Here is a 24284-nt window from a genome sequence, read left to right as displayed (position 1 = left end):
GGCTTTGCAAATGATAAGTTCAGATGTGTTCTTCTGGCATTCCAAATAAATTAGCACGTGTGGAAAAAAACCTCTCCCTTCTACCACGCACTCTCTGTTCTCTGCGGTGCCTCCTCCTAGCAACAATAATTGCAACCATTTCAAACGCAAAATAGTTTAAAACATTCTTTTTCGGGCGTTAAATAATGGTGTAAATTTGATGAGCACAAAAAATATTAGTAAATTATGTTACGTGATTCATTTTAATACTCTCCTCCCATAAATTTTGGGTCTGAAAAGGAAAGTTCTACGGTCCGTGTGTGTTTTAATAGTTTGTTTTCAATTTGAAATTAAATAAGCAGAAACGAGAAAACGGCCCCTTTATCGTTTTTTCTCCAAATCTTAATAATAAAGAAGCCATTTTCTCATTTCTGCATATTTCATTTCAAATTGAAAAACAAACCATCAAAACATATTGACCTCCTACAAATGCATATTCAATAAGGTCAGGTGCAAATAAACTGTCCACGCCTTTTCAGTGCTAATTCTTTACTGCGTGCCAGTAAATCCTGACAGTACAATTTTAATACCAAAGGACGGTTTGCGCTGGCGCAAGATGCTAGTAAATCTGGCCTAAGGAGTCTAAACGCCCCTGGATATTGAGTGAAATCCACGCTAAGAAACTCCTTCAGCAGCTGCGGTGACATGACGAGCGTCGGCATGTTTACATCCTCCCAGGATGGCATCTAGCGCTTCTTGTCTCTGCCGTTTGTAAGCACTTTCAGTAGCTGTGGTCTACTAAAAGCCTCAAAGGCAACAGGGCTAAAGTAGAGAGAACAAAGACTCGGGTAGAAAGTTTTATTCGTCCACAAGCATCTTGCCATTCTTTTCTCCTCTCCTTATCACTAGGAAAAGCAGTGAAGACTTACATAATTTCTCTTGTTGCACTTTGACTGAAAATTACAACCAAAAGTGCACAAAGTGGCATTGTTTCAGTATTTTATTTTCTGAGTTGTGTATTCAGAGTTGTGTTGCGGTAAAAATAGCAAAAAGTAGCACCAGTAGTTCACAGAGTGCAACCATTTGACGTCAGCAAAAAAATGGCGCACCACATAGTCCAAAATATGTATAAAACAATGTGGATTTTTTAAATAACATAAATCTTTCATAGATTCTCTGCTACGTATTTCCGAAAAAAACGTAATTTGTGTTATATTTAGCCATACAGGTCTTAATACCCGGGGTAATAAATGAAAAAATAGATATATATTAATAATGTATACAGTGATTAATGTACATACACACACACATATCTGACCCTGGACCACAAAACCAGTCTTAAGTAGCAAAAATACATAGTATATGTTATGTCTTTTATGTCAAAAATCATTTGGATATTAAATAGATCATGTTCCATGAAGACATTTTGTACATTTTCTACCGTAAATATATCAAAACTTAATTTTTGATTAGTAATATGCATTTGGACAACGTTTTTACCGATTTTCTCAGAATTTAGATTTTTTTGTATCCTTAGATTCCAGATTTTCAAACTATTGTATCTTGGCCAAATATTGTCCTATCCTAACAAACTATACATCAGGTAAAGAAAAAATGGCCCTTATGACTGGTTTTGTGGTCCAGGGTCATATATATTATAAAATGTATGAAAAACGTAGTGCGAAAGTATTGTTCACTGTTAATTCATGTTAAATATAGTGTTGACCCCACTGTAAAGCGTAAGCACATTTGTTTTGTGAAGAATAGCATGAAAATAGCGGGCATTAGCACAGCCTGTCTGCTGAACTGCTGTCATGGTGGAAATTAAGGGTAGTTAAACTGTCAGCATCTTTATAGCTAAGTACCCTGTCAAAAACAAAGGCGCAGACATTCAAAGGTATTTATTCTGCGGCCTTTGGTATTGTGATTTGTTGCCACCAAAGTAGCGCAAGAACACATTAAGTATGTGAACAGTCTGCACACTTTTAATACATGAGCTAAGCATTCACTTGCATTTGCATAATTGCCAGGAGAATGTTTCTGGAATAAGACCAGGTACATTTATTATATGTAATAAGGTCATTTCATGTTGCGCTCTCATTTTTGGTCTAAATGGGACAAATTATTCACCTAGTATGATTCAGCACTACATAGAGTAACAGTGCAAAAACAAAGTGAACGAACTTTTTAACTAAGTTTGTCCTTGAGAAATCTGCAGTACTGCAGGCACAATATGGGGCCATGATGGAGAAATCCATCACATCACGTCTAGTGATTCTGAATAATAAACTTTAGCATTTGATTAACAAATTAAGGTTTGTTTACTGCCCTCTGAAGGTTGGAAAGGTATGACCTCACATCAAGAAACTTTTCCACTTCTTTAATAATGCACGCTTTATCTAATTTAAACCTCTCTGGCATCACTCTCAAGTGTTTTGCAATATTTATACTCATAAACATACATTAATATTCATAAGCACAATGGTAGTCATACTGAGACATATGAAAATTTCTATATGACAGAGAGGGTTTGCCAGGGGGATTATTAAGTGTGTAAATATTTCCTTCTAGTCATGAATGTCATCAGTTATAAAAGCTTGTCTGTTAAGGGTTGTGTGTGTTTATTTGTATGCCCTTTGTTCCAAGGTGTGTGTGTGTCTTACCGATGCAGATCTGCTGGGTGTCAAAGGTTTTGCAGCTGTTGTTTGAAGGCCGGGTGTAATCGGAAATGGACGGATCTGTGGCACTGGAGCCGGTGCCATATAAGATGAGGGTGAACTGAGAAAGAACGCCTGTGGAAACAACACTGAACTTTAAAGACGGTTTTGAACACGTTGCATTCAATTTTCTTAATCAGTATTTTTCATCTCGTTTTGCAGTAACAGTATCTAAACATCCTTCAAACAAGATAAACATACTTGAGAAGCAATTTATGTAAGATATTTAGACTTGTTTTTAGAGAATATCTCTTGAATTAAGTTTACTTTTCCTAATCTCACTGGCAAATTGTTTCTTTTCTTGTTTCAAGCATAAATTTAGAGAGATTTATTCTCAAAACAAGAAAAAACAAATTGCCAGTAGGGTAAGAAAAATCAATGTGATTCAAGATTTATTCTCTGAAATGTCTTTTATCTTCTTCCCAACCACTTTCCTTTTTTTTCCCAAGTAAATTTATCTTGTTTTAAAGGATGCTTAGATGTTTGTACTGAAAGACTAGACGAAGCACAGATTAAGAAAAAGTATTTGCAGTACCGTAATCATTAAGTCCAGCCACATTCTCAATCTCCAGCGTCCATTCTCCCCGAGGGTCCTCATCCCAAGAGTGAGTGGTCATGAATGCCCAGTCGTTGAATCCTTCGGCTGAGTTATCCTGAGGCCTGAAGACAAACACAAGAGAGAGATGTCTATATATATATATATGTGTGTATCTATCAGAGAAGCCTGAGAAGATAAAATAAACAGAGTATTCACAATACAAACAATTATGTTTCAAGGTAATGGGGTAAATTGTGTTTTTATGTGGCCAGACAAGTGTGTAAATATTTTTAATTGGGCATTAGGTGTATTTTCTGAGAGCTGACGAGTTGATTTAGAGTCTGTACGTGCTGGCGTGCATCAATTATACACTTCCATTCAAAAGTGGGGGGACAATACGATGTTACAAATGATTCATTAAAGAATGAGTCATTAAAGAATCCTGAAAAAAATAAGCAGCACAAATGTTTTCAATGTTGATAGTAATAAGAAATATTTTTTTAATAAGCAAATCTGCATATTAGAATGATTTCGGAAGGATCATGTAACACTGAAGACTGGAATAACGGCTGCTGAAAATTCAGCTTTGCATCACAGGAATAAATGCATGCAGCAGCAATTAAGTGGCCAAGCACAACAGAGGTAAAATCATCATCAACAGAGGTAAAATTTCATCAAATTTGTTAATGCACTTTATGAGAAAGGTTTGGTCTATCATTTTGACCCGTAGAAATGTAACATTTTGGTATGCATTCAACTCGGAATGAGGCAAGGAATAAAAGGAAAAAAGTATGCTTTTAAACCTTACAGTTCAGAAGTTATTAGCAGAAATATGAGTGCAAATTTGGCCTATTGGTGGCACTAGAGAGTTTGAGTTAGAGACTGCAAATTTGCTGTGGTTAATATTGAGACTGTCCTCTATCTGTGTGCCAAGTTTCAGAACTTGTCCGCAAAAGGTTATATAAAATTCATACGATTCATTACAATATACTAAAGCATTTGCAAAATACAGCTTTTTATTTCAAATCTGAGATCTATCTTTGATTGATCAATGCTAAATGGTTCAGAAATTATAAACAAAAATGTCAATCTTTTAACCAGTAGGTGGTGCTGTGACGAAAAAACTCATGTGCCCTCAAGGTTAGCTTCGTATAACATGGACCAAGTTTGGTCAGAATCTACTGAAGCATTGTGAAGAAATAGCCTCATGTTCATTTTTGCACAAATTTTGTCAAATTTGTTTACACGCTTTTACGAGTACGGTTTGGTCTATCAGAATTTTTTTTGCCAATTGTGGTGAAAATTGAACATACCACCTAGAACAAGTTCAAAAAGTAGAATTTTTACACAATTCAAACTTGTGAAAAATCTTGGCTCGTAGAAAGGTAAATTTTGGTACGCATTCGACTCGGCATGAGCCAAGGAATCTGAGCAAAAAAATGTTTTGCTTCTACATCTAACGGTTTAAAATTTATTAGCAGAAATATGACTGCAAATTTGGCCAATTGGTGGCGCTAAAGAAATGAGATAGAGACTCCAAATTTGCTATGGTTAATATTGAGACTGTCCTCTATTTGTGTGCCAAATTTCATAACTTTCCCCCAAGCAGTTTTATGGGCTGCCACAGACTTCCAGAGTGGCGGAGGATGAAGAACTCTTGAACTGTGGTGTGTTTAAAAGACGTGTTTAAGTGTGTTCACCTTGGAGCCAGCAGTGTGGAGCGAGTTCCCAGTGGGCTTATGAGGTGAACAGCCAGGTTTCCTCTGTGGTTATAGGAGAGGGTGAGTCTGGCCTGCACATGTTCCAAAGAGCTTACAAAATCCTGTTGTCCAGAGCAGGCCTCTACACTTCTGCTGAAGATCAGGTGGTTTCTTACATCCCTACAACACAGAATCTGAAATGACACTCCACTCTAACAAGCAACATGATTAATCGTAATTATGCTGTCAACTTCATGTGCCTAGTTTGCATATCCTTAAAGTGACCTCTGTGCTCCCTAGGTGGCAGGCATTAGCTGGCATTACCTATCTGGTGTATTGATGTACTGCCTGTGCTGCATGAGGTGTTTGACCGTCCTTACCTGGGCTCGGTCAGCATATTAATGACACATTTGTGCTGCGGCCCCACGCTGGTCCAGTTCTGGGCCAAAGCGACCATGGCGCTAGCGTCCAGCAGACCGTAGCCGTAAGAATGGCTCACTGCCACATAGAGAGAGAGACAGATGAGAAAAGTAACAAGGTCAGACATATCTACTGAATAAATAAATATAGCTTCCTGATTGGTTACACAAACCGTCATTTACCTAATCGCCCCACACCATTGGTTCTCCAGTCGTTGGTTATCAGGTGGGCGGGACGTGAGGTTCTTACAACGAGATGCTGCATGTCTCTCCAAGTCAGGTTCATGCTAGTTGTCGTACAGAAAAATGAAAAGTGATACGAGTATTACATTTCAGCAGGGCTACAGATTTATTTTATATTCAAAAGATAATTTGCACATAATTATCCTCTTGGATGTGACAGGATGTCTTTTTGAAAGACACATAATTAAAGCTTTTCTTTTACCCAAGTCACAGAAAATTGCAATTGGAAATATTTCGTCTTGGGGGCCATGCATCATTTTGTAATTACACAGCCGACGAGGCCTTTTTTTTTTTTCCAAATGAAGACCCGAAATTGTATTCCCTGAAAACACAGTGATATCAGATTCAATTTATAACTGTATTTCCTTGGTTCACGACTCAAGCTTATTAGTTTCGTCGGCTGTTGCCTTACATGACGGAAACAAGCGGCTTTGAGACTCGTGGCCCCCACGGCCAAGGCTGAAACGCCTTGTTATTTCTCAACGGGGTATTTCAGGGTAAACCACGTCTGGAATTGGACATAAAGCACAGCTGAAAATACCTGCATGACAAGCCATTTCCAACCAAATGAAATGGATTTAGCGTAAAGATACGCAGTAGAACAGTATGAAAAACATCCTGCTTTGGCATCCGTATATTTTTCAGGGTGATTTATGAAGAAGGGGATCCAATTCATAAGCTTTCGATATTTTTGACCTCACAATAAATGACTTAGCGGGTATATTCATAAAACCACATGCACGATTGATGAACCTAAAGACACCACACAGATATAGCGATTTACATTCAGTGATTAATAGATATAGGACTACTGAAATTTTCATGTCGTACATGGCAAGACCTGCACAGATATCGATCAGATATCCTTTTATATGGATGAGCTGCCAGTGCTAGAAAACACGCCAGAGCTTTTAAACACGCTGGACTCAAACCAGGAATCTATTAATGGACAGGGGGTGGAATAATGTCCTCACCACTTAAAGATTTCATAACAACAACAGTATGGCTACACTTATGCAAAACAGCACTAAATCACTCCTTTTATAATCAATAAATTACAACAGAAGCACTGAAACATGTATTCAGTTCACAAACACCCCAATCCCGTTTTCTGCCTCTGCATAGTTATTTCAGACACTTAGTTTCCTTTTCTTGTTGACGTATAAGGATTTGACAAAAAATAATTATATCAATACAAAAAATAATAATATCTGTTTTAATTGTTCAAACATCAAGAATGTTGTGTACACATGAATTTATATTAAAATTTTAAATTAAGTGATTTTAGTGTTTTTTTATCTCGATGAATTGGCCATAGGCTTAAATTATGTCATGTGGTGCGACTATAATTTATATTAGAATTAATTCCTTTCCTTAAAATGCTTAACAATTTTTAGATGTTCTCAGTAGTGTTTAGAAACAAAGTATTTGCAGTTTTGAGTTTTTGTAAATAATGATCTCTTTGTTTTCAGAGTTGCCTTCTTAAATGTAGTTAGCAGATTTATTTTTCCTGTAAATTGCATAAAACTGATAAAAATGTTTTTAAAATACCATTTACTTAAGCATACTGTAGCAGTGATTTATATTTTATCATTAATTTAATACAGTTATTCTTATTATTGGTCGCACCACATGATGAGTGGTTGCTCCAAAAGCCTTATATAATTAAAAATCTATTTAAAGAGACGTGTGAAAAGGGTAGCACATGACATTAACTGCAGGCATTTCTTTAGCCCCAGTTATTTCTAAACTTTGCCCAATCTTGGCTGCTCAACTGACCTTTCGCCGGGAGTTTGATTAACAGGCGATCCAACCAATCATATCACCAAATATGCTGTTTTGTCCGACAAACACACTCGACAGAAGAGTAGATTAAAGTTGGTGGACTTGAATTTGAAAAATGGTGTGTATTGACAGCTTTTCACAGTTGAAACAAGATACCTTCTGATGTTCATTCATGTTTATTTCATGTTTATGCTATAACTAAGGCGCATGTCAAGACACAATAAAGAGCCACAAAACAGTATTTCTTTCTTGAATTAAAAAAATTACAAAATTTGGACACTTTGTTTCATACCAAAAGTAACCAGCTCTGTCTTGTATGTCGGTGTGGTGTCAGTGTCCTGTTTGCTCTGTGATGTATTTTTCATTGCATGAGAACATGATGTGTGGCATAAAAGTGCCATGGTTTGTCGGATGTAGCAACAGTAACTGGAGGGTGGTTCTTTGTGAAGGGTCAGTTTAGAGAAGCTGGAAGTTGCTGGCTCAGGTTCTGAGATGACAGCATGAACATCTTTCTTACACAAGAAAATGACATCTGGAGTTCTTGACTGCAGGGTCAGAATTAATATCATGCCTATGGCGAGCATTTATTTTACTTTGCTTGGCAGTGAAATCTGGTAAAAAAGATTAAAATAGTTATTAATAAAAACATTTTAAAAAAATTGAATTTTTCAAATAAAAAAAAACAAAACAAGCTAGCTTCTCACAAAAGGTCACTATGAAATTTATAATAAAAATAAATAATTGCAGAAATAACTTAATATTCATTTTGTTGATATCAAATGTGGTAACTACAAACCAGCCTTTAAAAAGGTAATTTTTCCAAATTTGAAAGAGAGTTACAAACCTACTAGATGCTTTCATGGGTCACTGGCAAACTGGTATATGATGCAAAGACCTTGAATGTCTTTGAATGGATTTCAACATAAAAGTCACAAAATGGTAGTTTCTTGATGGACGCACCACATGACATTTCATAAAATGGAAATCACTGGACAAAGTTTGTTTGTATATTATCATAGAAATATAAAAACAAATGGTTAGCCATTTTATACTTTGGAAATCATGCCAAATAGTGCGGAAAATCAATCGGAATAAATTTTGTGTAATTTCAAAGATGTTTCCAAAATAACAGCTGATATGATTCTTTAGGGTCTTAATGAAAAGTCTCTACTATACTTTCATTAAAAATTCTCAATGGTTTTGTAAAACAACACCCTTTTTTACTTTGCCAAAATCAGCTCTGCAAAAATCATCTCATTCTAAGGGGTTGTTCCTTTAAATGCAAATAAGCTCTGCTCGCCCCGCCCCTCTCTTCTCTCTGTGGAGAGATGGTCTTGTTTACATTAGCCGCATTTAGCCACGTTTAGCCGCTACACTTCCTAACTACCACGTTATAAGGAAAGGCGATCGCAAAGATTCATAAAAAAACGCTTATACTCACTTCTGCTGTAAGTGAAGCTGGATCATAAATGATTCGCGCGAACATAGATGGATATATGTAGATCGGGAGGGACATTCCCTTCACAAACAAACGTAATCTACTGCATCTTCAGCAGCTCAGATGTCAGGAGTAAATGACAACCACTATGTTCATTATTACATCCAGCAACACAACACCTCAATCACTCAATCGGAGATATTCTTGTCTAACTTACATCACTGCTCCGGCATCAAAACATGGAAAGTTACTGGACTGTGACAGCTGGTCTAAGGTAAGACGCTCATGTCAATCAACTATTGTGGGAGCGGCCTCAACGACAACAGCGGTGTGACGCCACAACGACAGGCATCTGTGAACTGCTCGATTTGAAAAAGGGGATATTATTTTTACAGATTAATTAAAAACCACTGCATGGATTTTTATCATTATAGGGTAGATTTGTATGTACACTGCCAACACACATTAATGTTCAAACAACATGAAAAAGTGAACTTAGCGTCCGATGACCCCTTTAATGCAATGATAGTACTACTACTACTAATAAAAATTATGAATAAAATTCTGGAAATAAATAAATAAATAAATAGTATTAAAATTTAATGGAATCCAGAAAAGTGATGGAAGACTGAATTTGGTAAATATAAAACTGAATTTGAGAAAAAATAAAGCGTAATATTTAAATTTAATATTTTACATTTTTAATTTTTTTTAACTTTTAATAAATTGCTGTCAAACTGTATAAGTTTCATATTTCAATTAATTAGACATGTTTTTGGATTTTTTTTTTTTTTTAACCACTACAACAGAGTAAAATTAAAACAAGGAAAAAAATGGAATCCTGAAAAATTGACACTAATGTCCATATAAATAAAAGTTATATATCAAATGTTTGGGGGTCAGTACATTTTTTGAAAGAAATTTTTACTAGTATTTTTATGCAGCAAGGAAACATTAAACTGATCAGATTTATCAAAAGTGACAGCAAAGACATTTATAATATTACAAAAGAACTCTACTTTTTTAAAAAAACTTTGTTCTTTTGACCTGCACAGACAGACAGAATGCTGAAAATATCTCAAAATATTATTGTTTTTTGTTACTGTTAGAATATATATTTATTTAACTTCATATTTATATAATTTATTAACAGGTTTTAAATAAATGTAACTAATGAAACTTTATTAATTTATATAAATAGTGTCTAAAATGGAATAACATGTATATAGATGTCATTTTATAAAACAAACTAATTGTGATTTGATTTTAAATCACGGGGTCTGAAAGAGATTCCCAGACCCCCCGTCCAAGCATTGGCTCCGGCACAAGTACACATTTTAGTGGAAAATAAGTATGACTGTCTTTCTAACACCGAGACGTTCAAAAGTCACCTACAGCGCGACATCACAAGACTTCTAACTGAAAAAAAACAGAGTAGTGACAGAAAGAGAATAGATGGAGGTCCTTATAAAAAAATGCCCCCCAAAACATCTCCCTCTCTTTCAATGTGGGGGCAAGCACGATCAAAGCCCACACCAGAGGGGCTTACGACCCTGAACAGCAGGGGCCATACTCACACATGCACAAACACTGCATGTGCAAACCAGGAGCTCAGTTACTCTGCCACACATAAAAAAGACAAAGCAACCCGATGCTTGTGTGAAACGTGATTTCCATGTCTTATTACTGCCTCACAGCATTCAGGATAAAATACTCCACAGGAGCTTTTAATTGAGGATGATGACTTGATGTTGTACAGGGGCCTTGGGGTCAATCGGCCCTCGAACGAGGAGTGTTGACTGGCAGTCATCGCCTGTCTCTCTCGGTCTCTCCTTCATTTTTTTTTGGATGAGCAATGTCAAGGCGATGTCAGAGTTTGTCGGAGGGCTGAAGATGATGCACGAGAGGTAATGAAGTCTAACCGATGAGGGGGAATGATGGACAGGAGTGTGTAGAGCGTGTGTGCGTGTGTCTGTCCATAGAGACAGGTGTCAATGTTGTCATCACTCACTTGGCCTCCAGAGCGAGAGCGATGATTCCCGCGGCCAGGGGAGCCGAGGCGGACGTGCCCGTGTGCGAATCTGTACACTTCTTCCTCAGGTCCGTCGTCACCTGCAAATAAAAATACATATATGGAAAGGTCAGGCGTGTTAGTGGTTGGCTATCGGAAGGACGTTGGTTGTAGCTTTATATGAGGGCGTCTGTCAGCCAGAGGCGCCTGTCAAATTGACTGAGTCAGAGAGAAAAACCTCATTCGCTGCAGCTTCTGTGATGAGATGTGTGACAGCTTGGGAGACTTAATAAGCTGGCACCTCACACATGAGGGTTTGGGGTTTTAATCACGCCATAGGAGACAAGGCGACATGCCTGCGTGATTGACATCGGTCAGGATGAGAGGACGACCAGCCCGAGGCTACAGAACCATCAGAGCGTACACAGGTGAGCGGCTGCCAGACACCCACACACATTTTTTCTCGTTTGTTTTATTTGTCTCTGTCCCTTCAGTCTGATTTAAACACGTACAGACACATACACACTCAAAATCCCACCTCACTGCTGTCGGCAAGATTGCGTCCATTTTTAAATTGAATCTGTTATTGCCTTTGTCATCCTAATGGAACGGGAGGTCTCAGAAGAGGGAGAGGGGGAGCTATCGCAGTCACACATACTGGGACAGACTTGACATCAAGCAAACAAACACTCTAAAGCCGTCCGAAACATCTCAGATGAGCTTCAATGGGCTGGCAAAGATAGATTTGCCTGGAGAGTCTGAAACCACTTTCACAGGAATAAGCATATCAGAGATTCACAGTTCGCATAACTAGCCACAGCACAAGAAATCATATTTTCCCCTCAATGTGACTGTGAATTTGAGTGAACCAAACTCAACTGGTCAAAAAGACTCACAAGTTACCAGTCTGAATATCCAGCTAGACTATATAAAATAAAGGAACATTTTATGTTAACTTTATTGGATTAGATCATTGAAACAATGACTGGATTATTTCAATTCCAATTAATAATCTTTGAATCAATGTCTTAATAGAATCATTCCAATTCCAATGAACACAACATTCATGAATCATGAATCAGTGAATCAGATCTCTGAATCACTGTTTCATTAGGATAACTCTAATTCCAGTGATCAAATCATTCATGACTCAAGAATCAATTAATCAGATCTTTAAATCACTGACTTAACTAGATCATTCCAATTTTAGAGAACAAACTGTTCATGAATCATGAGTCAATGAATCAGAATCTTTGAATTAGTGTCTCAATAGGATCATTCCAATTCCAATGAACAAATCACTCATAAATCATGAGTCAATTAATCAGATCTTTGAATCAATGTCTCAATAGGATCTTTCCAATTCCAGTGAATAAATTATTCACGAATCAGTGAATCAGATCTTTGAATCTCTGTCTCATTAGTATCATTCCAATTCCAATGAACAAATCATCCATGAATCAAGAATCAATTAATCAGATCATTTCAATTTTAGAGAACAAAGTGTTCATGAATCATGAGTCAATGAATCAGAATTTTTGAATCTATGTCCTAATAGGATCTTTCCAATTCCAATGAACAAATCATTCATGAATCATTACTCAGTCAATCAGATATTTGAATCTTTGTCTCATTAGGATCATTTCAATTCCAATGAACAAATCATTCATGAATCATGAGTCAATGAATCAGATCTTTAAATCGGTGACCTAACTAGATCATTCCAATTTTAGAGAATAAAGTGTTCATGAATCATGAGTCAATGAATCAGAATCTTTGAATTTATGTCTTAATAGGATCTTTCCAATTCCAATGAACAAATCATTCATGAATCATTAATCAGTGAATCAGATCTTTGAATCTTTGTCTCATTAGGATCATTTCAATTCCAATTAATAAATCATTTATGAATCATGAATAAAATCTTTGAATCAATGATCCAACCAAATCATTCCAATTTTAGTGAACAAATTGTTCATGAATCATTAGATCAATAAACAAGATCTTTGAATCAATGTCTTAACTGTGTTATTCCAAATCCAGTAAACAAAACATTCATGAATCATGAGTCAATTAATCGGATCTTTGAATCAATGTCTTAATAGTATCAATTCCAACGAACAAATCATTAATGAATCATGAATCAATGAATCAGATATTTAAATTAATGACCAAACCGGATCATTCCAATTTTAGTGAAGAAACTGTTCATGAATCATAAATGCATAAGCAAGATATTTGAATCAACAACTGAACTGTGTCATTCCATTTCCAGTGAACAAAACATTCATGAATCATTAAAACATGAAGGAGATCCAAGACAGATGTTAATATCTAAAACATATCATATTTTGAGTTAGTTTCATTGGATTAGATCACTGAAACAAAGAATGGAACATTCCAATTCCAATAAACAAATCATTCACAAATCATGAGTCAGGGAATCAGATCTTTGAATCAGCGTCTCACTAGGATCATTCCAATTCAAATGAACAAATCATTCATGAATCATGAATTAAACCTATGAATCAATGACCCAACCAGATCATTCTAACTTTAGTAAACAAATTATTCATAAATCATAAATCAATAAACAAGATCTTTGAGTCAATGACTGAACTGTGTAATTCCAATTCAAGCAAACAAAACATTCATGAATCAAGAATCAAGTAATCAGATCTCTGAATGAATGTCTCAATAGGATCATTCCAATTTCAATGAACAAATCATTTACGAATCGTGAGTCAGGGAATCAGATCTTTGAATCAATGTCTTAATAGAATCAGCATCTTAATAGTATCATTCCAATTTTAAATTAACAAATCATTCATGAATCAGTGAATCAGATATTTGATGACCCAACTCAATGACCCAACTGGATCATTCCAATTTTACTGAACAAACTGTTCATGAATCATAGATACAATAGACAAGATCTTTGAATCAGTGACTGAACTGTTAATCCAATTCCAGTAAACAAAACAATCATGAATCATGAGTTAATGAATCAGATCTCTGAATCAATGTTTTAACAGGATCATTCCAATTCCAATGAACAAATCATTCATGAATTACTGAAACAGATCTTTGAATTAATGTCTCAAACTGATCATTCCAATTTTAGTGAACAAACTGTTCATGAATCATAGATCAATGAATGAGATCTTTGAATCAGTGACTGAAGTGTGTCATTCTAATTTCAGTGAGCAAAACATTCATGAAACATGAAAACACAAATGAGATCTAAGTTTGTTACTAATGAGTTACACTGTATGACTTCAGAAGACTTGAATATTACATGAGCTGTATGGACCACTTTAATGGTGCTTCACAGCCCCAGTCTTTATTCACTTCAATTACACAGAAAAGAGTGACTAGGAAATTCTTCAAAACGACACAAGTGTGCGTAAATGACAGATTTTTCTGAAATGACTTCTTCTGAATTCCGTTAGAAACTCAGCCGCAGTGCAAACTAATAGCCCAGATGCTCATCAAGATGATCCAAACTAATGACTTTTAGAACTTGTGAAGGGCATCTTCTTTTTATAGGCGTCTTTTGGCCTAATTAGCTTGCCCTAATTAAAAAGCCTGCTTAGGCACACTCGAATTCAGCTTATGTAGATAAAATGAAGGTATGCAACTGAAAACGAGAGGAAAACTTGCAAATAAGCCACAAAGAATCTGCAATGCAGCATGTTTGGTATTCAGAAATTGCTGTCTCTGTCTTTTGCTCTCTTGGTCTAATTTCTATGCTCCTTCTCTCTTTGCTTTTTCAAACACCTTTTTCTCATTTCCACTCTCGGAGGAAACGCCGGGGCAGAAAAGCAGATGTGTACGGCATTCGGCAGCAGCACCTGTGATTGGGAAGTTTTCAGACGCTGCTCTAAAGTGATTTTTTTCGCCTCCTTAGGGCATGACGTTCAGAGAGCTCTTTTTCATATAGCCCACAGGAAATCACAGCGGCAGATGTGGAAATCATTTCACTGCCTGACACTTCATCTTCACAGCACGCTGAACAGGGAGGCACTCCATCACTCACTTTCCCTGTGTACAGTCGTGACGTGGCCATTTAAACCGTGCAGAAAATTTGGCACACGCGGGCTGTTTGCTTTGACGTTTACAGTTCTGCTTACAACTGAGAATGGCAGTGTTTGTGTGAGGGCATGATGTCGGTGTGCTGTTAACGTGTAAATGCTACAATGCTGAAATGTGCATTCTGTCTATTTCTGGTGCCTTTAATGAGACGTGGTTGTAGAAAAGCGTGTGTATGTGTTTCTGATAATAAACACCTCTGAAGGCTTTGTAAGCATTTGCATAGATAACTGAAAAATGTCTGCACTGCAAAAAAGCTTTTTTTATACTCTTTTTTTTTTAATACTTTTTTTGTATTTTGTCTTGTTTTACAATAAAATACCCAAACATCTTTACAACTATACTTCAAAAATTCTTTGAATATATAAACTTATTTTTTTATATTCATTTAATATATATTTAGTTAACAAAAACAAAGATTTTATGTGTTTCTTAATGAAAATACTTACAAAAATGCCTCTGCGTGAGATTATTATATGACTCTAACATATGTGACTATGCTAAACATGTATGGAAGTCTGTTTGCACATATGAACGTACAATCTGTTTCTCGTTGAGGTTTCCGCTGCTATAGGTGGTGGCGAGGGTGGAGGAACAGGCCTCGCTGTACCACGGCACGTTGCCATACTGTGTGGTGCTGCTGATGGAGAGCGTGTAGATGCTGTTGGTGTATCCGTCACAGTTGCAGCTGTCCCGCTCTCGCCCTCCGTTACCCGATGCCCACACGAAGATAGAGCCCAGTCCACCTCGACCCTAAAACAGACACATAAAATCTGGTCAGTTACATGCAAAGTACTTTTCACTACCATTCAAAGATTTGGGGTGTGTACATTTTTAAAGTTTTTTTAAAGAAGTATCTGATAACATAAATATTGTAAAATATTATCATTTAAAACAACTGCTTTCTAATTAGGGGTTCAAGCATGTGTTATAATGGTCACGGATCAGCAATCTCCACGTAAAACTGATTGTGCAGACCAAACCGTAAGTTATAGAGAGAAAAAAAGTTGAACTTTCGACTCACAGTCGCAAAGGGATGCCAAAATGTTTGAAAGCGGCAGGGCTACTTTTAGTTAAATACCTATAACTCCTGAACAGAATGAGATATCTTATGTCAGAGCTCAATCTGAGGTCACAGGAAAAAAACGGTGTGAACAGTCTTGGTCCGAAGTGTCACAAGCATCTACAAGGACATTTGCGTATCTCCAAAAACATGGCTGCCATTGGCTGACGAATTTTGAGCACCTGTTATACAATGATAATCGAGGCTAATCGGAACTGTCTGACTCACAGTCCCAAAGGTCTGAGAGAACTTTGAAAGAAATCGACCACTGGGGGCCGAAAACGATTGTCGATCGTACAATAGAACTCCTCATTCCGAGCAGGTTTGCCTCTAGAACCACTACTGTCAATTAAATAATTAGTTAAATGATTGAGAAGATGTAAAAAACAAATTTTGTGAACTAGTCCTAGGTTTTTCGCTCAATCTGAAAAAACAGTGCAGTACAATTCTCTGGACTCTCTAGGCCAATAATTATATATATAAAAAAATTTGAAATTGACATTGAAGTTTACCCTTTGGGAAGCAATAACGGGGTCGTTTACAAAAGGGGCCTGCCCAAATTTACCCAAAGTCCTATGAAGCCTAAATGGGAACTCAAAACTTCACAAAACCTGCGACAGGTGATTCTAAACAAGCATGCAATGTTTTAAGGGGATCAGACCACAGCCGGCGCTATAACAGTTATAAGCGTTAAAAAACATAAAATTTCATTGCTGTTTTACCTTTTTTTTGTAAAGGGTGTTTGACCTTCTTTGCATGTTCACTTTGTAAACACAGCTCGGTACTTCTGCAGCGATGTAGGATGATTTTGAAGTTGGAGGAGAAAATAAGACGGGAGTTTTTCGAACTACTCTAATTGTATTGTACCAGAGTACACAGAGTATGCTTGTGCATCGCAGAGCGAAAAAAGCATTTGAGGTTAACAAATATATAAACTGTAGTTTTTTTTTTTTAATGTAATCTTTGCATTTAAACTGCATTTTGGAAGTTTAAACTTGCAGACACCACAGAAGTCCATTACATGGGGAAAATTCCTGACATGTTTTCCTCAAAAACCATAATTTCTTTACAGCTGAAGAAAGAAAGACATGAACATCTTGGATGACAAGTGGGTGATTCAATTATGTGTAAATTTTTGTTCTGGAAGTGAACTAATCCTTTAAAAACGCAGTAATCATAGCTTTCATAGGACCCTATTAATATTTTTGTCCAAACCATGACACATTTTTATCAGAAGAAGAAAGTTTAAAGGAACAGCATTTGTTTGAGATCACTTTTGAGGTAATTTTTGAGTCATTGCTGAATAAAAGTTTAATTTCTTTCAAAAAAAAAAAAAAAATCTGATTCCAAACTTTTGAACGATAGTGTCAATAAACACAGACACCAGTTTTTACATCCTACAGTCTGTTCACATAATTGGCAAGCGCTAATTAAAAATTCCTGTTTCAATCCGATTGGCTAGCCTTTTGAGACTTGATGCAAAGGTTTATCCCTCCTGGAAGCAATCTGATGTTTACAAGTTGCTGGGCTGATACAAACGTTCTCAGGTAAAACTAATCATGGGATTTGTAAGGTCTGTGGCATCAAAACTTTAAAAAATACAAGCGAGCGATTCTTGGCCAGAATAAGCTGTTGACGGTCTTTATGCAAATTAAACGTCTGACTGCATGAGACAAATGTATTTCTGAATCAAACATCTGTGTAGTGTCCATTAATGTCTGAGCACAAGCCTCATCTCTATTACAATAGCCACAAAAATCCAATTGAACGAGCCAATTATGGCTGTCATGATTAATTTAAAACCAATACTGTGACCTCTGAAATCTGCTGTATTTAATGCTTTAGTAATACTGGCTGGACAGCTGACAAAGCGGCACTTTTCTTTCCTCATATATTAGTCTCCGCTTTCGCTGCAGTCAAGCAAGTCGGCAGAATTTGATTAAAGTTTCTGTTCTATCTTCTGCTGTCCATATGGGTAATATCCACAGCTGACTAACTCAGGATTATTGTGGCCATAAACGGTTTGTTTGTTTGTTTGAGACACCACAATCTGCTTGAAAATATTCTGAGGCGCAATTCTAGGAATGATAAAATCGGGGATAAAGAACTAAAGGGATAAAACGCGAAGAGACGAAAAGCGAGAGACGCACCGCTGAGGCAGATGTTTATGCGACGCGTAATTTGAGTAAATTACTAGAGGGAGAAATCAGTTTTAAATCCCAGCAAAATTAACAGCAGTCAAACTCATTCTGCACGGCTGTATCAAAGTGCCAGACGAGACAAAAGATTAAATCTTTTTGTAACGCTCCGACAAAAGCGTGTCTGCGATTACCGAGGACATGTTCGGGATGAAACGGAAGCGGCACTCGCAGCGGGCCGCCGTCCTAAAAAGGTCAGATCCTCTGCCTGTCAAACACTATGCTCTTTTCTCGCTGCGTCAAATCTCATCATCTCTGCAGCGTGAGGCGAAAGCAGGTGGTTTGTATTTAATTCCATTAATGATATTTTACTAAATTATTCCGGAGACAACGCAAGCTTCCCAATGGCTGTTAGAACGCGTCAACACACTCATGAGGGTTAAGAGGGGTGAATTTTGTTGAATCTTCAACATTTTCAATGTCGCATTCACATTCTGTCTGAGGAGAAGAAACATTCTGAGCATATGGTTCAAAACACTTCAAAGTACAAGGTTTGTAAAAGAAAGTGGAATAAAAAGAATATTGAAATAAACAGAGAAGATGTATGTAGACAAGACTAGCTCATCTTTCAGTTGTGTTTTTCACGTTTTATCATTCCCCCAGGCAAAAATCGCAAGTCTGATTGCTTAGAGAAGTAATAGCCTCTCCTCAGCCACTCATTTTAAAGCATCATTCATGTCTGGAGCACAAATGCTGCGTAATGACTTCCCTGCTGAAGTTTAGGGGTTTGTTTATATCCATAACTGTACATACACTGCCGCTCGAACATTTGGCGACTCTAGTTTTTTTTTTTTTTAAAAGTAATTGATACTTTTATGCAGCAAGGACACATTAAATTGATCAAAACTGACAGTAAAGACATTTAGAATGTTACATAAGATTTCTATTTGAACTGTTTTAAACTTTATAATAAGAGGAAATGTTCCTTGAGCAGCAAATCAGCATATCAGAATGATTTCTGAAGGCTAGAGTAATGATGCTGAAAATTCAGCTTTGCATCACAGGAATAAATGACATTTTATTTGAAAATATATATACATATTAAAAAAAACGATGTGCGTATATATACGCGCACACACACACACACGCGTCTGTCAGCTATCCTTGTAGGGACTCTCCGTAGGTGTAATGGCACATCATTTTCACACTATTTCCTATTTAATACTGCATTTTTACTTTCTAAAAACACCTCATTATGTATGAGCTTTTGTACCCATGGGGACCTCAATTTAGGTCCCCACCGTGAGACGAGTCCCCATAAGTGTGTGTCTGTATTCAGGCTTAAGTCGCCACCAGGATGTATAAACCAAACCACACACATACAAAACCAGTCAAAAGTTTTTGAACAGTAAGATTTTTAATGTTTTTTAAGAAGTCTCTTCTGCTCATCAAGCCTACATTTATTTGATCCAAAGTTCAGCAAAAACAGAAATGTTTAAAATATTTTTACCATTTAAAGTAACTGCTTTTTATTTGAATATATTTTAAAATGTAATTTATTCCTATGATTTCTAAGCTGAATTTTTAGCATCATTACTCCAGTCACATGGTCCTTCAGAAATAATTTCAATATTCTGATTTGCTCAAACCATTTATTATTATTATTATTATTATTATTATGTTGAAAACAGTAGTAGATTTTTTTCTGGTTTCTTTGATGAATAGAAAGTTCAGAAGAACAGCATTTATCTAAAACATAAATCTTTTGTAACATTATAAATGTCTTTATCATCACTTTTGATCAATTTAAAGCATCCTTGCTAAATAAAAGTATTAATTTCTATAATTATAATATTATATATATTTCTATAATATATAAAAAAAAATATATTGACTCCAAGTTTTTGAAAGGTATAATGTATAATGTTACAAAAGCTTTTCATTTCAGATAAATGCTGATCTTTGGATCCTTCTATTCATTAAAGAATCCTAAAAAAATGTACTCGACTGTTTTAAATATTGATAATAATAATAATAAATGTTTCTTGAATAGCAAATCAGCATATTAGAATGATTTCTGAAGGATCATGTGACACTGAAGGCTGGAGTAATGAAAGAAAATTTAGCTTTGATAACAGGAATAAATTACATTTTAAAATATATATATACTCAAATACAAAGCAGCTATTTTAAATAGCAAAAATATTTTACAATATTACTGCTTTTCCTGTACTTTTGATCAAACAAATGCAGGCTTGGTGAGCAGAAGAGACTTCTTTCAAAAACATTAAAAAAAACAATCTTACTGTTCAAAAACTTTTGACTGGTAGTGTGTGTGTGTGTGTGCATGTATGTATGTATATATATATATATATATATATATATATATATAATATTATATTGTATTATGTATACTATATTATAATTAAATATTTTAAATCATAACTATTATTACTATTATATTATTACTATTTCCTGTGGAGAGCAGTGTTGGGGAAAGCTAATTTTGTAAGTAATGCATTACAGTATTATGTCACTCCCTAAAAAAGTAACTAATTACGTTACTTAGTTACTTTTTATGGAAAGTAATGTGTTACTTTACTTTTGTGTTACTTATAAAAATCTGGGCAGGGCTTGCTTGTTTGTTTTTAATATAAAAAGTTCTACTTTTAGCAAATGTAAAAGCCCTTTCACACCAAAAAGTGAAATGAATAAACCTCAGGCTGAAGGAAAAGTAAATTTAAATCTGTGCAGTAGAACGCAAAAAAAAAAAAAAAAAAAAAAACGAAACGATGAGAGAGAAATGTTAGTTTATCTAAAGTTATTTTTGCTTATTAGTATGGCTGAACTGGTTCATCAAAGGTCATCTGCAAAGACATTGGTTAATAAAATGAGATTAAATACATAAAGGATATTTGTGTTATTTAACATATTTAATTTTTGCAGGTTTGCATCATATTCTGAGTTTGCATTTCACTGTTTTAATTCATTTTGATGAATACTAAATCTCATGTCTAATTTAGTCTACAACACACACAACGCCTCTGTACTTCCGATTTCTCTCAACATGGGGACAGGAGACTCGTCAGTTAATAAATGGGAAAACAAAGTAACTGGCGTTACTTATTTGAAAAAGTAATCTAATTTCGTAACTTGTGTAACTTGAGAAGCATATTAGCAAAACTAATAGTAATATTTGCATTAGAAAACAACACCAAAAACAGCAAAAGGGAAAAAGATGGAAAAATATGAATATTTTCATATTCATAGTGTAAGTGTGTATGCTGAAACTCTATCAAGGTATAAACCCACCAGGGATAAGGGTATGTGTGCCACACAAGAAAGAATTACCATATCAAAAACGAAAACAGCAAACAATCTGATCTCCTTCCAAGATCACAGTAATCTCCCTAAATAGAGTATTCTTTGTAATCCTATGTTTGTCAAAGTGCACATCCTTCTCAATTCTTTCTGCGCAAATGCATTTAAACAGGTGGTGACATCTTCCGCAGCTCATCCTGTCCAGGCGTTTTTCTCTAACGGAGGTGCTGATCGGAGTCGACGGCATCTGTGACACAGTTAGCCGATCTAAAATCTGCTCCGATGACCTGACGTGAGCATTCACGCTGACACTAACTTGACGAAACACTGCGACTGGAAGTCAGTCATTTTCAGTATGAGTTTCAGTGACATGAGTGATTTGTGGGTGTGTCTAGTGAAAAAAAAGTTTGGATTTATGCAAATGAGCAGCAATGGTATGCATCTCCTGTGAGATACTCCAGATCTTAAGATTTTTGCACATTTGCATGGATATAATAAATAATACATGCATGTCGGACATTTTAAGCATTTATGATGTATTATGCGCTTCTGCACAAAAACACAAAAACACATTTTTGCAGAAAGGAAACCGGCAATATAATGTTACCAGCAATACATTTTCAAAAGCTACGGTCAGTTAATAACATTACAACTTTTAGAGGCAGAAACGCCTACTAGCAACCAACAGTACTGTGACCTGCAGACCTCCAGCAGTACAATATTTTCCAGTGTTTGCTGACCTCAGTAACCCCCTGCAGGAAAGCTTCTTTGGCCAGTTTGGCAGGGCCATCGACTGTCTTCCCATCGTCCTCGGGGCCCCAGCTTGCGCTGTAAATGTGGATGTGCTGGGAGTTCAAGCTCAGAGACTGAGCCTCCACAACATCTGTTACCTCTCCGTCCAACATCCGCACACCTGCATGCAGAAAAGAGGCGGACAGAAAGAGCGTTAATGAAGATACCAGAGAGACAGGAAAAGTGGGGTTTGTGAAAATGTACTGTCTGTAAATGTGATAGACGTTTGAAAAAGAGAATGGAAAAAAACAAACTAAGGAAGGTGCACAAGTTTCCAGCACAAAGTTTTCTACTGGCACTGAAGGCGAAAAAGCTGCATTAGGACAAAACCACAGACAATCAGAATATATTTGATGTTTAAGGGATAGTTCACCCAAAAATGAAATTCTGTTATTACTTACTAACCCTCATGTTGTTCCAAAGACGTAAGACCATTGTTCATCTTTGAAACACAAATTAAGATATTTTTAAAGAAATCAAGAACTTTCTGACCCTGCATAGACAGCAATGCAACTGACACATTCAAGGCCCAGGAAGGTAGTAAGGACATCGATAAAATAGTCCATGTGACATCAGTGGTTTAACTGTAATGTTATGAAGCTACGAGAATGTCACAACGCCTTGAACGTGTCAGTTGTGTTGCTGTCTATGCAGGCTCTTGGATTTCATTAAGAATATCTTAATTTGTGTTTCGAAGACGAACGAAGGTTTTACAGGTTTGTAACAACATGAGGGTGAGCAATTAATGACAGAATTTTTATTTTTGGGTGAACTGTATCTTAAATATGAAACTTTATGAAGAAAGATTTAAACCAGTTCTTTTAATATCCTTAAAAACAAATTCATCATTCAACACCATTGTTGAGCAAACTCCAGTGTGCCAAAGACAGTCCCAAAAAATCTGAAACAGCCCGTTTCCTACTATTACAAACATGTAACCAATCCTGTCAAATTTTCATATCATTAACATATCATGGGAACATGGTTTTTGTAACTTGTGGGGAGGGTGGAGACTAATTTGCATATTCACTGGTTCCGTGCATACTAAATTAAGTAAGGGTGTAGTTATATTCAAGCCATTTTAAGTTTAAATTCTTTCCCACAAAAAAGAAAAGAAAAGAAAGAAGAAGAATTGTCATTTTAATTATCTAACATTTAATGATACCACTGGAGTCCCCCTTTCTAAAAGGGGGGGGGGGGGGGGGGGGTTCAAAAGTTTGGGGTCAGTAAGACTTGTAATGTTTTTATATAAGTCTCTTATGATTATCAAGCCTGCATTTATTTATTTATTTATATATTTATTGCAGAATAAATAAATAAATAAATAAAACAGTAATACTGCAAAATGTTATTACATTATAAAATAATGGTTTCTATTTTAATATACTTTAAAATATAATTTATTTCTTGTGATGCAATCCTGAATCTTCATGAGCCATTACTCCAGTCTTAGGGGCCATTCACATATCGCGCCTAAAACGCGTGGAAAATGCTAGGCGCGCCGAATTTTCCTCCTTTCCAAAGCGCTCTGTAGCTTGCTCTCCCGTGGCGTCTACCGTTGCTAAGCAACCATGACCCACACTCTCAATGAAGACGCGGAAGTTTCAAAGGACAAACGGATTTCCAGCACTAAAAATTACTTGCTATAGCTCTGCTACTACATTTATTTATAAATGTACAGCTATGATCAGCTGTTTCTCAATCTTGACTGAGCTTTCAATGTTGTTACTGGAAAGGATGGAGCTAATTGGTTAAATCTTGTCACATGACCCGCGGTGCGCTTGCGGCATTCTGAAAAGTTGAGATGTTTTCATGTCGATGCAGTGCGGACGCGCCTGAAAAATGAGCCCGTCGCACCGCCTGCGCGTCGCGACCGTGTCGCTTCCATTATGAGTGCGGCTGCCGCGCGTCTACATTTGAAATAAAGAACTTGAGCGCATAAAAGACGCGATATGTGAACGGCCCCTTAAGTGTCACATATGGAAAACTACTACTACTAATGGCTACTGAATAAAAAAAAAAAGTAAAAAAGATCATTGGGACTTTTT

At 36.2% G+C, this 24284-nt stretch overlaps 1 protein-coding gene across 1 annotated transcript in view; it reads right to left on the bottom strand.

Annotated features, from left to right (window-relative positions):
• The window catches only part of furinb (furin (paired basic amino acid cleaving enzyme) b), a 115114-nt gene that overhangs the window by 5716 nt on the left and 85114 nt on the right, over nt 1-24284 (bottom strand). The window contains exons 8-15 of the mRNA XM_051099989.1: nt 22185-22357; nt 15463-15675; nt 10831-10931; nt 5537-5640; nt 5315-5432; nt 4935-5114; nt 3232-3356; nt 2643-2771 (exon numbers count right to left, since the gene is read on the bottom strand). Coding sequence (XP_050955946.1) covers nt 2643-2771; nt 3232-3356; nt 4935-5114; nt 5315-5432; nt 5537-5640; nt 10831-10931; nt 15463-15675; nt 22185-22357 — 1143 coding nt within the window. The remainder of the gene's footprint in view (nt 1-2642; nt 2772-3231; nt 3357-4934; nt 5115-5314; nt 5433-5536; nt 5641-10830; nt 10932-15462; nt 15676-22184; nt 22358-24284) is intronic.

The sequence above is a fragment of the Labeo rohita genome, chromosome 25 (assembly GCF_022985175.1).
Source record: "Labeo rohita strain BAU-BD-2019 chromosome 25, IGBB_LRoh.1.0, whole genome shotgun sequence".
Taxonomy (NCBI): domain Eukaryota; kingdom Metazoa; phylum Chordata; class Actinopteri; order Cypriniformes; family Cyprinidae; genus Labeo; species Labeo rohita.
Note: the sequence above shows the minus strand (reverse complement) of the source record. Positions and strands in the feature narration are given on the sequence as shown.